Source organism: Sinohyriopsis cumingii, chromosome 1 (genome assembly GCF_028554795.1).
Source record: "Sinohyriopsis cumingii isolate HCF-2022 chromosome 1, ASM2855479v2, whole genome shotgun sequence".
Classification (NCBI taxonomy): domain Eukaryota; kingdom Metazoa; phylum Mollusca; class Bivalvia; order Unionida; family Unionidae; genus Sinohyriopsis; species Sinohyriopsis cumingii.
The window spans coordinates 80,288,722-80,307,185 of NC_142961.1; the positions used below are offsets into that span (position 1 = coordinate 80,288,722).

General features: G+C 38.8%; 1 protein-coding gene across 5 annotated transcripts in view; it reads left to right on the top strand.

The window, feature by feature from the left end:
- LOC149807210 (patched domain-containing protein 3-like) overlaps nucleotides 1-18,464 on the top strand; it is a 128,079-nt gene that overhangs the window by 38,403 nt on the left and 71,212 nt on the right. For all 5 annotated transcript variants that reach the window (XM_089963590.1, XM_089963601.1, XM_089963610.1 and 2 more), the window contains exons 9-10: nucleotides 2,283-2,455; nucleotides 8,081-8,329. In XM_089963590.1, the coding sequence (XP_089819716.1) occupies nucleotides 2,283-2,455; nucleotides 8,081-8,329 (422 nt within the window). The remainder of the gene's footprint in view (nucleotides 1-2,282; nucleotides 2,456-8,080; nucleotides 8,330-18,464) is intronic.

Here is an 18,464-nt window from a genome sequence, read left to right on the forward strand (position 1 = left end):
CCACCAGCATCCAAGGCAAATGCTCTAACCTCTAGACCACCTGAGCAGTCAGATTCACACTTTAATTTCTGGAGCAAAATTCCTCATACCTGTCACTTCCCTATATATTTTGCACATATGAATGTATACATGTACTCTCTGACAAATCATTGTCTCATAGCAGACATTTTGGCCATGTGGGTTATGTAGATAACTAAGTTATTTTCATTCACCTGGCCCCCAGTAGGTTATATGGCTGATACAGTTATCCATATGCCTATCTGTGTGTATGTCTGCTTGTCTGTCCATACTCATTTTCATTTCCAAAACATAACCTTCCACCTGTTCAGGATATTTCAACCAATCTGGTACACAGATCAAGCAAGTTTTGTTAAGGTCTTTTTTGATGCTTTCAGTTTTCTGCATTTATTTTTTAATATTTCCATGAAAACAAAAGGTAACATAAATAGTATCCATCAGAATGTCTGTCTGTCTATCTGTATGCCATTGTGTATATTGTTCTATCATTCTATCTGTTTGTCAACCAGTCAATGTCTCCATCTCTGTTTTTCCCCCAACTATATCTACCTGTCGATTTGTTCATTTGTCTAACCAGCTGAGTTTCCATTTTATTTGGTTAGTATGTATATATTATTTCTTTCTACTTACCTTCCTTCTTTCTAACATATCAGTGGATTGATTTGCCTGGGATATTATAATTAAAAACAGTTGTTAAATTCTTGATTTTCTTATTCATCAGACATACCTTTGTCTTTCTGATCCATTCTGTCACTTTATGTCACATCCATTCATTTTTGCTCTATTACATTTGAAGGACTGAATGAATTGATACAGACTCTGACATGAGGTTTCCACTAAGAAAACCTAAGTTTAGTTTTACCTTTTTCACAGCAAAATTTTAAAGAGTTCTTGTGGTCTTTTTTTGGCTATAGGGACAAGTGAGCTTGTCCTATGACTATGTGTCCATTGTGCAGTTGTCCACAGTTACTATTTTAATATTTCTTCTCCAAAACCAGTGGAGCACTTTTGACCAGATTTTAAACTGACCATCCTGGCAAAGGGGGCTTTCAGACTGTACAAATAATGTTGATCTGCCTTCAGATATGGCTGTCATTCGCCCCCCCCCCCCCCAGTGAAAATGCTTCAACAATTTCTTCTCAACAACCTCCGAACAGACATTTATTAGAATTAACAAAAGCATTCTATTAAGAAGACTTTTCAAGGTTATAGAAATGAAGTTGATCTTCCATCAAATATGGCTTTCATTACTAAAAATAGGCAGACTTTTAAACCTCTTATCCAGAATTGCTAAATAGAGAATAACCAATCTTGATAGCATCTTGGCATGAAGATATTTCAGATTTATGCAAAAAATGGCAGCCCACCTTAAAATATTACTATCATTACCAAAATCAGGGATTGCTTAGGTGGCTTAGTGGTTAGAGCATCCATGGGATGTCACGGGTTTGAACCCTGGCTGAGTCATACTTGAGACTTATAAAAATGGTACTAACAGCTGCCTTGCTGGGTATTCAGCATTAAGCAGTTAATGTTAGGACTGTTTGTCCAGGTGTCAGGATAATGTAAATGGGTGGGACATCATGCTACATGTCTGCAGCATGATGCCCCAGTACTAGACATCACTATAAACTGCCACACTGCAGACATCGTAGCAATATTAATGGAAACTTTTTAAAGCTATGTTAAAAATCCAAAACACACACATGCACACCAAATTCAATAAAATATTTAATATCTTTTCTATTACTACTCAGCTTAATTTAACCAAATTTGACAAGAAACATCCCAGGTCGGAACTCTGAAATTTGTGCAACTGATGCTGATCGGCCATCAAATATGGCCACCATTGATTAAAATAGAAAAACCTTTTGGCATCCTGCTGACCCAGATTCTTGGCTAACTGCTCTTGCATTGTCTGTTAGGCAGATGTCACCCAGGTGAGAAGTCCCTTGTTTGACATAGATCTTTGCCCTTCTTTTGGCAGAAGGTGGGATCTCTGTCATATGGAAAGGTCATAGTTTCCATTACAGATATCTGAAGGATTTATGACCTTCAAATTGAAGATCTCATGAAATGGGGTTGGCAAAGAAAGGAAGATGCAGCTTCATTTGTGCATTACAAATTCATATAGAACATAGGAAAAGGGTTTTATCATAGATACAGTAAATATTTTGAAGCAGTGTTCATATGACAACATTAGTAATAAATGTTTGCAGTTAGCACAACAAAGTGGATATACACATATATTTATTTGCTCACAGGTATAGGTGTAGATGACATGTTTATAATAGTGGAGGAATGGAGGAACTTAACAAAAGAAGAGCAAAAGCTGCAACTGAAGGAGCGTATTGCCAGAGCTTTAAAGCATTCAGGAGTGTCAGTGACAGTTACATCAGTAACAGATATTGTAGCTTTCGGGATTGGAGCAACCACTGTAAGTCTCAATATCATGGATCTCCTTTGTACATGCACAGAACTTGGTATCAATGAGTTCACAGTCTAGGTTCTGGGGTTTTACTGATTTAGGTTATGTATCTCGTTAACTTTCTAGAATCATGAAACTTAGGGATGCATTTTGGGGGCACTACTCCTTAATTTCAGTAGTAGGTAAATTTTGCCTGTATTTTATGCTTCACTAACTTAGTTACATTTTATTTTTGATGTTCATCTCTCAGATGCTGTTGATGATAGAAGTGTGAAATTGATGATGGTATGCATCATTGCTGCTACCACATCTTTTCATCATGAGCTGTGTTGCATCTTTTACTGGTTTTGATTTAGATTTTGTGTTTAATTCATGAGCACATATATTTTTTGTATGCATTATGCTTACTGACCTACCTAGAATCATGAAACTTGGTGAATGGATGCATCTTAAAAAGTTCAACAAGCTTATTGTGAAAAGAAGTCTTTGTAACCTATTTTTCATGTTGCAATGGCTTTTATTTAAATTTTGAGTTTCAAGTTCATTATTGGGTACTGTCTCTGTTCCAATAATAAAATTTGATTATTGGATGCATCTCTGTTAGTACTGCACACTTATAACCTAAAAAGGTAACTGTGACCTACATTTTGTTTTTCCAATATGTATTAAGTGTTTGTATTTATGACCACTTAGATTCTTCCATGATATATAGTCAAAGGGTCCTTTTTGATCAATGCATTGGAAGTAGGAATAAATATATTCATTCAGTGGGAAACTTTCAGTATTAATGACAATGCATTGTGTATTATAAAGGGTTACCCTTAACAGACTGGGGCCTCAAGTAGCTGAGTGGTCTAAAGTGCTCACCTTGACAAGTCACTGACATCTCACTTCTGTATGGATTCAAGTCTCGGCTTACCAACTTGGATATGTGAGAAATCTTGCCAGTAGCTTACTGTGGGTTGCTGGTTATATAGCACCTGATGGCCTTGCCATGGTGGCAGGTTGCTGTTATATGGCCTGTTTCAACACAAAAAACAACAATCATTGTCTCATTTCCTTAAAATATGGTTATAACAGTGTTTATTTCTTAGTAATAAAGCAATTCCTTTGGTGCTCAGCTGAATTTGTGAGCATGTGATGTACAGCCAAATGAAACAGCTCCTGTGCTTCATGATCCATTTTGTCACCATCATCTCAATGTGTACTGACATATAGGTGGGTTTATAGGTTATTTTTTTCATTTCTCACAAAACAAAATCATATAGAGGAGTGAAATGAAGTTGCACAGCACACTAATAATATTTCTGAATTGTGACTATATGTTTATTACTTATTTTAAAATACAGCTAGTACAACTACCTGCTTTTAACCATGCAAAGAGTCTCAAACACCCTAATATTTCTTATTATTTTCACAAAAGCCAACGAGTATGTCAGTTACTTTATATGAAATTGTTGTATGTTGCCAGATACTTAGTGTTCTTACTGTACGGCTTTGCGCCTTCATGATCCCATCATATATTTAGTGATACACCTTGGTTTCGTATGAGTTTGGTAAATACTACGGGTTTTTTTCTTCACCAAAATGACCCACTGTTTTCTTAAATGAAATGATGTCATGACTGATGTTGTCAAAGTTTCACAATCACTCTATATAAAAGTGGAAAGAAATGAGATGCCATCCTACCTTTCCTAAATGAGAGTATGATCTTTCAGTGCTGGAACAATTAATCAGTCTTAAAATAAATCCTGAACTATTCAGCATTAAAAAAAATTAGAAAATTACTTCTTACACTAACAGTGAAATCTTATTGATCATTTCTTGACATCAAAATATTAATTTGCAGTCATTCATAATTTGTTTGCATGCAAGTTCATTGGAATCACAAATACTCAGTTGATAAAGCATTTGACTTTTAATCCTGGTGTCACAGGTTTGATACCTGAAAGGGCCAGCCTGGGTCAACTGTGTTGATGTGTCTATGAGAAAGGCACTTAGCTTGCATTTCCTTAGCACAATATAGTAAAAATAAAAATGAGAAACTTTACCAGTTTTAGTATGTTATAAAATTTCTCTAAACAATGAGAAAGGGAGGGAAAGAGATTGCTTGTAATAATAAGTGGATCATACATGTTAACCTCCAGCACGGGAGGATTAATCTCCTGAGATTAATGGTGTTTCTAGACTGTCCTGTCACTCGCTGAAATCTCATCTGTATGCAAAATTATTTTTGAAAAAAATTAATTTTCCTCACATTTTGTTCCACCATAGTACACTACTCCCTCGAAACTCGCGCCCTGAAAACTCGCAAATCCGCTTATACCACGGGGTCTGGCATGGATCCCAATTTTTAAACCAGAAAATACCACAAAAATTGATCCCTAATTGTTGAACTTGAAGAAAATCTCAGTCAAAATTGGAGACGGAAACTTTGATGTATCACTCGTTTTATTGTTGAAAACGGTAGGTAGGACCTGGAAGTTTTAATCAACACATTAAAATATCAAATTTAAAATTAGGTCTTACAATTTTTTACATTTTCTTTCCAAACGACATTCCTAGTACACTGCAATTAACGATATGTAAGGAAATTTTGATCAATGAAAATGTCATATGTTGGACATTTTGAAAATAAATGTTATTTAAACAGAATAATGAACAACTTCATTAGAAAAAGTGCGTTATTAAAAATTATTTTTGACGTGATTGTAAAATGAAGATTCAGTCAGTAAACAGACCAGTTCCATAACATGGCTTCCCCCCACGTTTTTCTCGATGTCAAAGCGATTTTTTCCAAATTTTTTCAGGTCCCTCAGTAACTTGCACCTCGCTTATAGTGTGGTTTATGTTTGTGGACCCCATTGTGCACGAGTTATCGAGGGAGAGGTGTAACTGTTATTTCCATCTGGAAATTGACAGATTTATTTAAAGATTACATGTACATAATTATGCTGTAATATTTGATTGAATTAGACGAAGCAAATGGTATCATGATAGAAATGATGAAAAACCCATTGTTTATGTATAAAGCATATACTATATATGTACTTATCCTATTATTTACAGGATGCTTTTGCAAAAAATTGGCAACGTAAAAATACAATTTCACTTGATGTTTACTCCATGTAGTCTTTGTTTACATATAGTTCCAAATGCCCCCTTCAGTGCCTCGTAGAAAAATTGTGTTCCCAAGGCATTTTAGAAAGAATGAAGAAAAAGATAAATGAATGGATAATATTGTTCTTAAAACATCTGAATCTTTATTATTCCCTGAATTTTTTAATATAATAATGAAGGAATATTATAGCGCACTCTAGAAATGCAGGTCTAATTGCTCACATGTAGCGATACATAAGTAGCTACCATGCAACAGGGATACAAGAACAATGATACATAGACAGCAAAATACAAGAATTTTTCACTTTTAGTGATTAGCGCAAATATGAACACTTAAGTTTAGGGTCTATGAACGATGTCTGTACAAATTTCATAGTGCTAAAATTTTCTCATATGCGTTTCGATGTAGATTTATCAATTATAAATTTCCAATAATTAATGCTTGTATACCTATTCATTTGAGTCACTTTATAAAAAAATTTAAGCTGAATGCATGCACGATTTCATACCCTTTCATTTACTGGTCAACTGATTGCATCTAATAACACCACCAAGCACAGCAAAAATGGTGGCGGCTTTCGTTTTTTTAATAATTAAATTCTGAGAATCTTTTGTCAACCACCGCATTGTCCGCTGCTTGGTTGTATATGCAGTTAAAGAAGAAACACATGTTGGCCATTGTTTGAGCAACGATTGTATACAGAATTAATTGAAGACAATCACAAAGATGACTTACTGGCTTTACTCATGGATCAGTTATAAGTCACATTTCCGATAATGTTTATATTGGCATAACACTTCAAGAACCTGGTGAAATTGTTACATTTCAGAAGCTACACCACAATCATATATTAAAATTCATATGCGAATTCTTTCCTAAAGCAATAATAAACGTTTTATACACTATTTCTTGTACTTACAAACTTTTTCTTCTTCCCAGGTACGAGAAAAATAGGTACATGTATTTAAAATTTCCGGATCCACTCCACGATCGTATTATATTCACATTCATACGTGATTTCTTCCCCAAAATGATAATAATTTTTTTATTCACTATTTCACTTACTTTGAACAAAAAATATTTTTTTTGTGTGTGAAGGAATATACAAAATTTTGAGAGCCACGCCAAGACCGCATTATATTCAAATTCGTGTTATCGTGGGGGCATGCTATGGCGGGGTGGCACTGTATTTAATGCAGACTAGGGTGATTTATCAACAAATAATATATGAGACACAGGGTTGTGATATTTACAATAATTTTTTTCCATAAAAACATGGGCAAAAAATGACCCTTATTCAATATAGTCTTTTAGAAATATTCTGATAACCTTAAGATAAACTGCCCATCAGTGTTCAACTTTCTGAGTATTCATGGGTAAGGACTAACTGAAAACATTAATGTATTTTATGAGTTCTGTTTGTGTATAATAAGTTTAAGGGAGCTTTTAAAAAAGTGTTCCAGGTGTAAGAGGTTTTTAATCACTCTTGATTTCCACTTGTCCTACAACGTAAGACACATCACCCGATAGTTTTCTTTGGGGGGGGTGATGAGTATTACTACCTAAATAATGGCACTGTGTAGCGTGTTTTGATGCTGACTAACAGTATAACGAAAGTAAAATTTTCAGAAATATTACATACAACTGGCAACCAGTAACGACGCTTTCCTACAAAGTAAAGTTATAATGTTTTTGTCAGACTTTACTTACCCTGATGTTTTTTCTCTAATAAATTCAAATTTTCACAAAAGTAATGGACCTGTTTTCAAGTTTCGTTGGCCTACATTTCAGTTGACTGGAAAGCAATGAAAGCCAAGAATGTCAAAATCAGGGTAAGTTGAAATATTATTCTTTAACAAAACGAATACAAATATATTATGCCTATTGGAACTGTTTCATTTTGTTCAAGAAAAATATCTCCACATGAACCTACTTAAACATACTTCGGCATACCTCAACTACCGTTGCATTGCAACAAATTCAAATGTATGTCAACGGAACATGACAATGCATCCATTTGCTAGTGTCATATTTTCATTCTGCCAGGATAAAGATAGCACAGTAAGTATATTAATTACACATAAATTAGTGGAAGAGTGTCGATATATGCTGCCAAATGTGTGAGATATTCCTGAAACTTTGACTACTACGACATCGGAACACGCTATACAAGGCCGTTATTTAGATAGTAAGACATAGCACTAAAACAAAACCAACATGTGCTATGTCTTACATTGTAGGACAAGATTTCCACCTTCAGCAAGTTGGTAGTATTCAATTATATTTATGATTCCCTTGGAAATTTCTGGAAATTTTTTAATGTTCACTGTTTTCTTTTCCATAAACATAATGAAAAAAGAATAAAAGATATTTTATTAAAAACCCCAAAATGGTGAAGTTAATTATGTTCTTGATTTTACAACAGGCTGGATGTTTTTTTTTTAATTTCAGAAACATTGCTTTTTTAATCATCATTTATTTTGTCATTTACTTTGCATAATTTTCCATTTCAGTTTATTCCGGGACTGAGTGCTTTTTGTATTTATGCTGCAATAGGAATATTTGCTCTTTATATATTAGTTTCAACTTTTTTCGTGGCTGTTTTAACACTGGATGAAAAACGTATTGAGCAATCACGAGATGGACTAGTGCCTTGCTGTGTTCACAAGAAATATACCCCAAACAGATGCAGTCAGAAGAATTTCTGTCAGCTATTCATGCAGAAAGCGTTTGGCCCCATTTTGATGAAACTTCCTGTTAAGGTAATAGTTTGAAAATATAAAGCAGAAATGTTATTGTTTTTCATATACTAATTGTGGCCCCATGAAGTGTCCTGATTTTAGCAGTAACAGGTTTGACAACCATAGTTTTAGTTTGCTGTCTCTAGCTAATGGTTGGTAGCAGTATTCTCCTCCCAATGATATACTGAGTTTTATCTAAGACAATAGGTTACATCTAACAGGAAAGAGAAGGCCAGAGTCTTTACTTTGAGGACAAAGGTCATAAAGTAATTCATTAAAATCAGCCTGAGCAGACCCCTACATAAAGAACACCTGCATATTGAATTCAACAATATATAAACCATCCTTCTAAAGTTTATCCAATTTTTTTCTCTGTATAAGGAACTCCTGTCCATTCAAAACAAAATATTGTTGTTTCCTAAGTGTCAGAAATAGTTATAGTGTATCAAGTCAGAGATGATTGGGTGCTTGCATGCATTCATTAACTTTGCTACTTGACTAGTGATTTTGCCACCATTTCTCAGCCTGAAAGCAAGTGATACCAGTCAGAAAATGTTTATTTCAACCCTGTCATACCTACAGTCTTTGAAAGTGCCATTTGTATATTTCAGTCTTACATCACAAAGAATTTCACAAGTTCCTGAGCATTTTATTTTACAGGGCATGTAAAACTGATGTCCAAATATCGTGGCCATTACCATACTCACTCACTTCTAGGCATCACAAGATAATATTACTCCTTTCATAAGTTGGATATGGTCAAGTTTCACATTTGATTAGTTACTTGTAATATTACAAATAAAATACCTGTGCTTTCTCCAGAATTGTGACTCAGAAGGAGACTTCCTGCGGAATTTTGTGACTCAGAGGAGAATTCCTGTGGCATTTTCATAAGATGGTAATTTTCAATTGGTGATGGTTGGGGAATTTTATATCAAAACAGTATCATGGAATAGACCAATATCTTTCAACAAAAATTTGCAATAAATACATTTTAATGACTAAATATAAAATGGTAAAATTTAGAGTCATATATTTTCACTGTTGGCACAGTGGCAACAGTATTGTATTATGTGAATGGCACTACATTGTATGCCTTAAAACTGCATGTATATTGGAAACATTGCCTCTAGATACTGCAATTGCATGTCTGCAACCTCTCTATATGCTGTTTTTGTTTGTCTTTAGATAACTGGTGAAGTGTCTCAGTGCTCAATTACAAATTCTCACTTAATAAGTAAATGATTTTGGTGTTTGATAAAGAAATCAAGTGCTTACATCATCAGATTGTATTACTGTCAGTCAATGTTACAGGTTTTGTTAGGGTCAATTAATATAATTTCAGTGCTTGCTTTTTTTTTTTGGTTTTAGGGGTGAAGGAATTAAATTTAGCAGGGATTTCTGCATCCTGAAGAGAAAAAGCAAAATATGTCAATATAAGTTGATCTCACCTGTAAGGTAGTTCACTTTATTGCTCCCCTGAAATCTATCAAACTTTCAGTGCTTTAGAGATCACATTAGTTTTACTCATTATATTGAATGATGTTCAGTGCATTTTTTTGTGTGTGAAACACCAGTCATAATGGGAGTATGAAGTAAGTAATCAGTTGAGTAGATTTATGGCAAATGTGTGTGTGTGTATATATCTGATAACTTTTATAATCTTTATTCACTAAATTTGGTTTACCGTTTGGGAATGCTATTCTTACTGAATGAATGTGTTATGCCACACAACTCGTGTAAATTTAATTTAAGATACAAATGTTGAAATATGATTGAGTGGAGGTTCATAGACCGGGAGAGCTTATGAGATGGCCTATTTTCTGTCATCCAGTGTCCATCCAGCCATTGGCACAAGTTTGTTATCACAACTCCTACTAAACTACTTAGAGGACTGCTATGAAACTTTACACACACACACACACACACACACACACAATCCAGTTGGCCATAATATCAAATGGTGCTGCTCAGATTTCTTGTATATCCTAAAAATCTTGTTATTGCTATTGCTTCCAAATAAAGTTATATCAGTATGGTGTTTTCACTGGAAGACTTCTCATGATGTGTAGTTGAGCTTAAATAAAATTTCTACCAATCTGATATTCATTTTAGCCACCATGGTGGCAATCTTGAAAATCTTTTTGCTGCACTTCCCAAATGGAAAATCATATCAAATTTGGGTTTTTACTGAAAGACATGATGTCTTCTTGATGCTAGACAAAAGTGGCACCAATATGGCATGGCCATCTTGGTAGCCGTCTTGAAAATCTTGTTATTGCTATGACAAATAAATGGAAAATCTTATGACATAGTGTTTTCACCAGAGACTAATTATATCTAGTTGGTCCTGGATAACAATGGCTCATCATCATCATTGGTGGCTCAGTCTCGAGAATCCATGCAAATAGCGCCCTTGGAGTGTCATCTGTCTCTGGGGTGTTGGCATTGTCTGCTGTGGCTGTATAGGCCTATGTGTGATTGACAGTCCCTGTTGCAGTTGGTGCAGACATACTGGGAAGTCTGAGTTACTGGGGTTGCTGCCGCGCTCTTCTTTCTCTCATGTATCTCTGCCACCAACTGGCCTCTCCTCGCTTCAGCAGCTGCTATGCCCTTGCTTAATGTCAGCCTCCACATGCCTCGGTCCTCGGTCAGCACTTCCCAGCCATTGGGTGAAATGTCACATGCCTTCATGTCCATCTTGCACACATCCATGAAACGGAGTGAGGGACAGCCAACTCTTCTGGTGCCAGTGGCCAGCTGTCTATATGGGATGTCCTTTGGCAGCCTTCCATCTTCCATGCGTTGGATGTGTCCCAGCCATCGAAGGTGGCATTTGCTCAGCAGGGAGTACATGCTGGGGTTACTAGCATGCTGCAGGATCTCGCTGTGTGGGATGTGGTCTTGCCAGTTGATTTTAAAAAGTAAATTTTAGGCACCGTATATGGAAGGAGTTGAACCAGTGCTCTTGCCTTATGTAGGTAATCCAGGTCTCACTTCCATATAGAAGGGTGTTGAGTATGCAGGCCTGGTAGACTTGGATTTTGGTGTGCTCTATCAGCACATTTTCCCACACCCTCTTCGTTAGTTGTGCCATGATGGTGTTTTCCTTTCTAAGCCTTCTGTCCAGCTCCACATCAAGCGAGAGAGTGTTGCTGATGGTTGACCCCAGGTAAGTAAAGTTGTTGACTGCTTCCAGGGTGACACTGTCAATTTTGATGGAAGGGGCAATGGTGGTATCTTCCATGCTGACTTTTGTCTTTTCCAGGCTGATGGTGAGCCCAAACTGCTAGCATGCATCAGCGAAACAGTCTCCCAGTCTCTGGAGGGTGTCCTCGGTGTGGGTCACAAGAGCTGCATCATCTGCAAAAAGCATCTGATAAGCACTGACCTCACTCTGGTCTTCGAGTGCAAATGTGCCAGGTTGAACAGCCTCCCATCAGACCTGGTGTTTAGATATACGCTATCATTGGATGAGTCGAATGCGTAGGATAAGAGCAGGGAGAAGAAGATCCTGAGAAAGGTTGGCACCAGCACGCAGCCCAGCTTCTCACCGCTGTTGATTGGGAAGGAGGCTGAGGAGGATCCATCAGACAGGACTGTTCCCTTCATATTGGCATGGAAAGAGATTATCATGCTGCATTGTTTGTGGGGGCAACCAATCTTACTGAGAAGTTCAAATAGGCCCTTCCTGTTGACCAGGTCAAAGGCCTTGGTGATGTCGATGAACATCATGTAGAGTGTTTGACCTTGCTCTCTGCTCTTCTCTTGGAGTTGTCGTAGGGAAAAGATCATGTTTGTCGTCGACCTGCCTGCTCTGAAGCCGCACTGGGATTCCGGGTAGAAACAGTCTGCCAGCAACTGCAGCCTGTTTAATATGATGCAGGCATACACTTTGCCAACGATGCTCAAGAGCAAGATCCCTCTGTAATTATTGCAGTCACTGTGGTCGCCCTTGTTTTTGTAAAGGGTCACAATCATGGTGTCGCACATGTCTTGGGGGACTGCTCCTTCCTCCCAGCAGAGGCAAAGTAGCTCATGCAGCAGCTGAAGCAATGTTGGTTTCCCACATTTGATAGCTTCGGGCAGGATGCTGTCGCTACCTGGTGCTGGAGGGAGTCAATTGCTTTGCTGAGCTCTTCTAAGGTGAGCTCTTTGTCGAGCTCCTCCATGGTGGGCAATTTCTTTATGCTGCTAAGGGCCACATCGGTTACTGACGTTTCTCGGGAGTTCTGCACCCATCTGGCCATTTGTTGCTCATGGTCAGTGATCTTCTCTCCCATCAGAGATTTTAGGGGGGTGACTTCTTTCACTGTAGGGCCTAGAGCCTTCTTGATGCAACTGTACATACCTTGGATGTTTCTGGACTTGGCACTGCACTGGATTCCTTCACACAGTTGTTGCACTGTACATACCTTGGATGTTTCTGGACTTGGCACTGCACTGGATTCCTTCACACAGTTGTTGCCAGTACTTGTTCATGTCTAGCAATATGTTGGGTGTTGCTTCAGGCATTTCTGAGAACAGCAAAGCGTCCATTCATTAGGGCATTTTTTTGTAAGCTATGAAGGCTTTTCGTTTGTCATTGATTATTGGTTCCATCCTTGATGTGTGTTGAACCAGTCCTGGCTGGGCCATTCCTTCTTGCCAAATGTGGACATGGTTGTGCTTTAGATGGCACCCTTCATGGCGTTCCACATGGCTGTGGCATCATGCTCTGGCATGTCCTGGAGGTGACCGACATCTGTGTAGTTTTTATGTGAGGACATACTTTTGGTTTTGAGCGGTGTAGTGTGTGTGGCTGTAGGCACACCCTGCTGCAGAGCACCTGGTGATCACCAAGTCGAGCTGATGCCTGTGATGAGACCTGGGGTGTTTCCATGACACTTTATGTTGGGGCTTACACTTGAAGAAGGTGTTTGTGGCGCACAGGTTATGGTAGGTGCATAGCTTCAGCAGTCTCTGACCATTTTCATTGGTCCTTTATGTCTTCTGAAGACGTGAGGGTGGAGGCATAGACACTGAGGATTTTGACAGGACCTGCAGCAGTGGTGAGGTGGATTGACAAGAGACGCTCAGTACCCCCTGTGGGAGGTTCAACCAAAGCCAGGGGGTTGTTTTTTATGGCAAAACCCACTCTGTGCCAACAGGGATTCTCATGTTCTAGGCCCCTCCAGAAGAAGGTGTAGTTTTCCACTCTGAGGGATCCGCTAGAGGTGAGCCTGGTTTCCTGGAGGACAGCTATGCTGATATTTAGTCTGGTGAGTTCTCTATCAATGATGGCTGTCTTCCTGATGTCTCCACCTCCCTGAGGTTATCAGAGATGCCTGTGTCCATGGTGCACACGTTCCAGCTTGCGAATCGAAGAGCTGTAGTCTTCTTTATTGGTTTCTTGTTTTTTTTGTGGAGTTAGCATCTGCTTGTCATGCTGAGCAACACACTGAGCTCCAGACACCCACTGGAGCAGGCAGACGATGGCGGGTCAACGCCTTACTGACCGGTGGTTGCCTGGCTTGAGGTAGGCAGTAGTCGGCAAGTGGGACACGATTATCCCTCCCACCGCACCTTCCCTATGCCAATCAGGTGGGACTTATAACCCATATGCTACCAGCTTCCGAGTTCTTTCCCCGCTCAGGAACAAGACTGGAGTGATTTCTCCAGGGCACAAGCCTGGGCGTGGAGTATGCAGATCCTGGGCTGCCCAAACATCAGGATCACCCTCTCATCCTTGCAGGTGGGGTCCAAAGGAATGTCAATCATGACATTTGGCAGCAGTTTGGATGCAGGAGCTGCCGGAAGGAAGTCGTAGTTGAAACCCAGCCGCCTTAGGGGCTCCACTCCGGATTTTCTGTTGGGGTTTACTCCTGTAGCCTTTCCTTCTCCCGAAGATATCCACAAGGCAGCGGAGCCATCATCCAATGGCTGAGACTGGGTGGGTTTGGAATCAGAGTTTCCTTCTCCTAGACGAACTGGAGTCATAGTTTTCCTTCTCTTAGACTGGCTGCCTGCCAGTGCTAACGAGCCCAGTCTGCCAACCCAGTTATACTGCTGGGCATTCGGTTGTGCCACACAGCAGGCTCTGTGTAAACAGGGGGCCCCGCGTGAAGGTGCTGCTGTGGACACAATATTGTAGGAGAGGCCATATGCACGTAACATCCTACCTAGCAGAGCCAGACTGTGGTCCTGAGGCGATCACTACACCTGGAAAGGAGACGCTGTGAGAGACGCTTCACTTACTTTGGCGAGCGGGACATCAGGCCCAGGCCTCACACTCCCCCCATAACAATGGCTAATCTGATATTAAATATGGCTGCCACACTGAGCATATTGAACATCTTGTAACCAATTCTAATGAATGGATGATCACATCAACATGGGATTTTTCACCAAAAGTCTCTTAATGGTATCTAGTTTGTTCTGTGAATGAAAATGGAGCTGATCTTTACATCCAGTATGGCTACCACAGTGGCTAATTTGACAATCTTAATATTCTGGACTATTGGGTATGGTTTCAACACTCAAGAAGAAATGGTCAGTTGGACAATATAGTATCATTTTCTTCGAGGGGCTTGTTTTATTTTTTATTCACAAGATTAAGAAGAGGCTGTTGGTGAATAAGAAAAAACATGAGAATAAGACTGCAATACCTGCCATAATCTCAAAACAGTGTTGGGATTTTTTTTAGACTCAGAAAGTGTTTTGAGGTCCCAAGAGGGGGTCAGTGCGCATGACCCCGAAAAGTGATGCCATCCAGTTGAGAATAAATTATCATTTCATATAAGTCATTAGAAAATGTGTGTGTGTGTGTGTGTGATTTGGACTTTTAACTTAGCTTTTACAATTTTTCAGTCATATCACTATGATGTCTGCAGTGTGGGAGTTTATAGTGATGTCTAGCACTGGGGCATCATGCCGCAGACATGTAGCAATGTTGTCCCACCCAGTCACATAATCCTGACACCAGGCCAACTAGTCCTAACACTAACCTCTTAATGCTGAGCACCTAGCAAGGCATCTGTTAGTACCATTTTTGTAAGTCTTTGGTATGACTCAGCTGCGGGTTGAACCCACGACCTCCATTATCAGAGGTGGGCGCTCTAACCACTGATCCACCAGAGCGGTTCTTTAGAAAAGTATAAATCCATATAAAAGAAAGCTGCCTGTTTTCATTTAAAGCATAAAGTACACTTACAAACAAAATTCAAATTGCTTGTAGTCTTTGCATTGTCAGATATGATCACCATACACACACACACACACACAGAGTGTAAAAACATTTATATAGTCACAAACACATATTAAATAAAACATGCACCAAGTTTCTGTCTTTAAAATTCAGTGAATGGCAAAATAAAAGCTTAATTAGATAGTTGTTGCTGCTTTTAGTAGTCCATTAGGGTTATGCAAGTGTCATTGGTGTTCATCTTTGCATTTATTAGAGACTGGTTGGTATTGTTGTTCAGACATCTCTGAATGCATCATGATCAGAAATGAGTTGTTCTCAGCACACTGCACCAGCCAAGCTCTGAATTGTTTCTATAGGAATACATCAGGAAGAGAGACTTGGGGGAGTTTGTAGGGTTCTGAAGAGGATCTGACACCTGTATGTGGAGCTGCATGGGGCTGATACAAGGTATATAGGGACACTGATAACCGAAACTTGATAAGGCTGATTCTGAGGATTGCTATGATAATAAACATCAGCCGATACTCCACACATGCACCATAGGAAGTGGGTATGAAGTATATAGGCATAATAGCTGAGTACATTTAAGTACTGACATAACTAGGGGGTCAAAAGCAAAGCAGTCAGTGCATGAAACTTGGCAATGGCAATACCCCAGGAATGGAGACAGCGAGTTTGTAGGGTTGTGAAGAATGTCCGACACCTGTATGTGGAGTCGCAAGGGGCCAATATGAGGTATGTAGGGACACTGATAATCGAAACTCGATGAGTCTGGTCCTGAGGATTACCAAGATAATAACATTAGCCGATTTGACAAAGGGCCCCTAGAACAGAGCTGGAAAAGTACGCTATGCAGGAAATGTCCCAAATAAACAACATGGTGGAAGGAGGGGAGGCAGGTGGTTCTTTCCGCAAATAATGTTAAAAATTAAATGCAGTATCTGCACTGAAAGGAATGCATCTCTACAGGTGTATCAGTTATATGAATGATGCCTAACTGTCACAGTGTTTGATCACATGCTTCACCTCGGTCGTCTGATTGATTCAACATGACATTGTTTCAAAATTTAGTTACTAGCTTATTAACATATATTGGCTTCAGTGAGTTCGTGTCTGAGCAGAGAACCATAGTAGACAAAGAGGGGCCCAGCAGGAGCCAGAGAAGGATGCACTGTGTATTACTTAAACTACATTTAACCAATTAAATTATAATTTAAATAACACACAATACATAGGTTCAATTTAAACTTTATTGTAATGATAAAAATAATCATTGGCATAATGGGGGCAAATCCTGTCACAGTGCACTGCACCAGCTGAGCTCTCTGAATTGTTTCTATAGGAATACCTCAGGAAGAGAGACTTGAGGGAGTTTGTAGGGTTGTGAAGAGTGTCCGACACTGGTATGTGGAGCTGCAAGGGGCTGATACGAGGTATATATGGACACTGATAACCGAAACTCAATAAGTCTGATCCTGAGGATTGCTGTGATAACAAACATCAGCCAATACTCCATACATGCACCGTAGGAAGCAGGTATGAAGTATATGGGCATAATAGTTGAGTACATTTAAGTACTGACCCAAATAGGGGTCAAAAGCAAAGTTGTGAATGCATGAAACTTGGCAATGGCCCAAATGAAGTGAACAGAGCTCTGTGACTTTGGAACAGTGCAACTGTAACGAAGGCCCTCAATTGAAGGAAATGTAAGGATAAATAAAGATAATAATGATTGATAATGCAATAATGTGGAAAATGCATGAACTAGATTTCAAACTGCATAATAATCCAGATGTGCCTAAAGGTATCAATATTAGATATATGTATTTGATAACCAGTTAGGAATTCACATGTCCACTAATAAAAGATACAGCTAAAATGGCAATGTAGCAAAGGATGTAACAATGAATGACTAGGAATGAATAGCTATACATCTCTGAAGTGTTGCAAATTTATATGATGGTATCACTATGTAAAGAAGCAGAATAGTGCATTGATCGACACAAGTGTGCACCGACAAGTGAGGCACACACTATGATATCTATGATATATGCCTCTACACAAATCAAACTCTATTCTATCTGAGTACACCTGAATATATCCACAAGATACATTAAAGGACCATCAACCCAAGGTTCGATCAGATGGTATGGAATTCAAGCCTTAGCATCACTGATATCTGCCGCAATGTGACAGGTATGTACATTATAGTGATGTGAATCATAACCTAACCTGAGCAAAACAGCCTCAATGGTAGTGATATGGATAGTAGTTCTACTTAAGGCGCGGGCATTGTCCATGAGAAACAATGGATTACAAAGGTGAGCTCCAGCTAATATCTAAATACTATGGAATTTCCTCTTCACATGGAAAGGACAAATAAAGATATCTTTGGTCATATCATTAATATGACATCCACACCTTGATGGAAAATGTCAGTCTTAGATGCTCTACAACGCAGAATGAATAGGCATTTATCCACATGAAATATCATGTCCGACATACACTGATTGTTTGTTGCAGAAATAATGGACTCCACGAATAGCAAATTATTCACACTGCAACAAAGCAAACAGAACCAGTGCACAATTAGTTTATAGTAATTTAGGAAGAAATCTGATGTAATGCGTATGACATGACAAAGACTATTGTCCTAAAGTTGAAATAACATTGTCCTCCATACCAACTCCAGCTGCAGATGTGGCTGCACCATGACCTCCAGCCAAAGCACTTTGCTGCTGCAGACTCAAATTCTGCTCCAGACAGGACATGGGACAACCATGAGTTCCGAAGGATTGATATATTGACACCAGCATGAAAAGGGGTCCATTGTATTTTTTATAATCACATCTCAAATCCTCAGGCATTTGCATGTGGAATTTGTTGTCTGCAGTGCTCGAACTGTAAATTCACCAAATTGCAAGAATCCAAGAAATAACACTAGACACATGCACTGCAGCAAGTCCACAG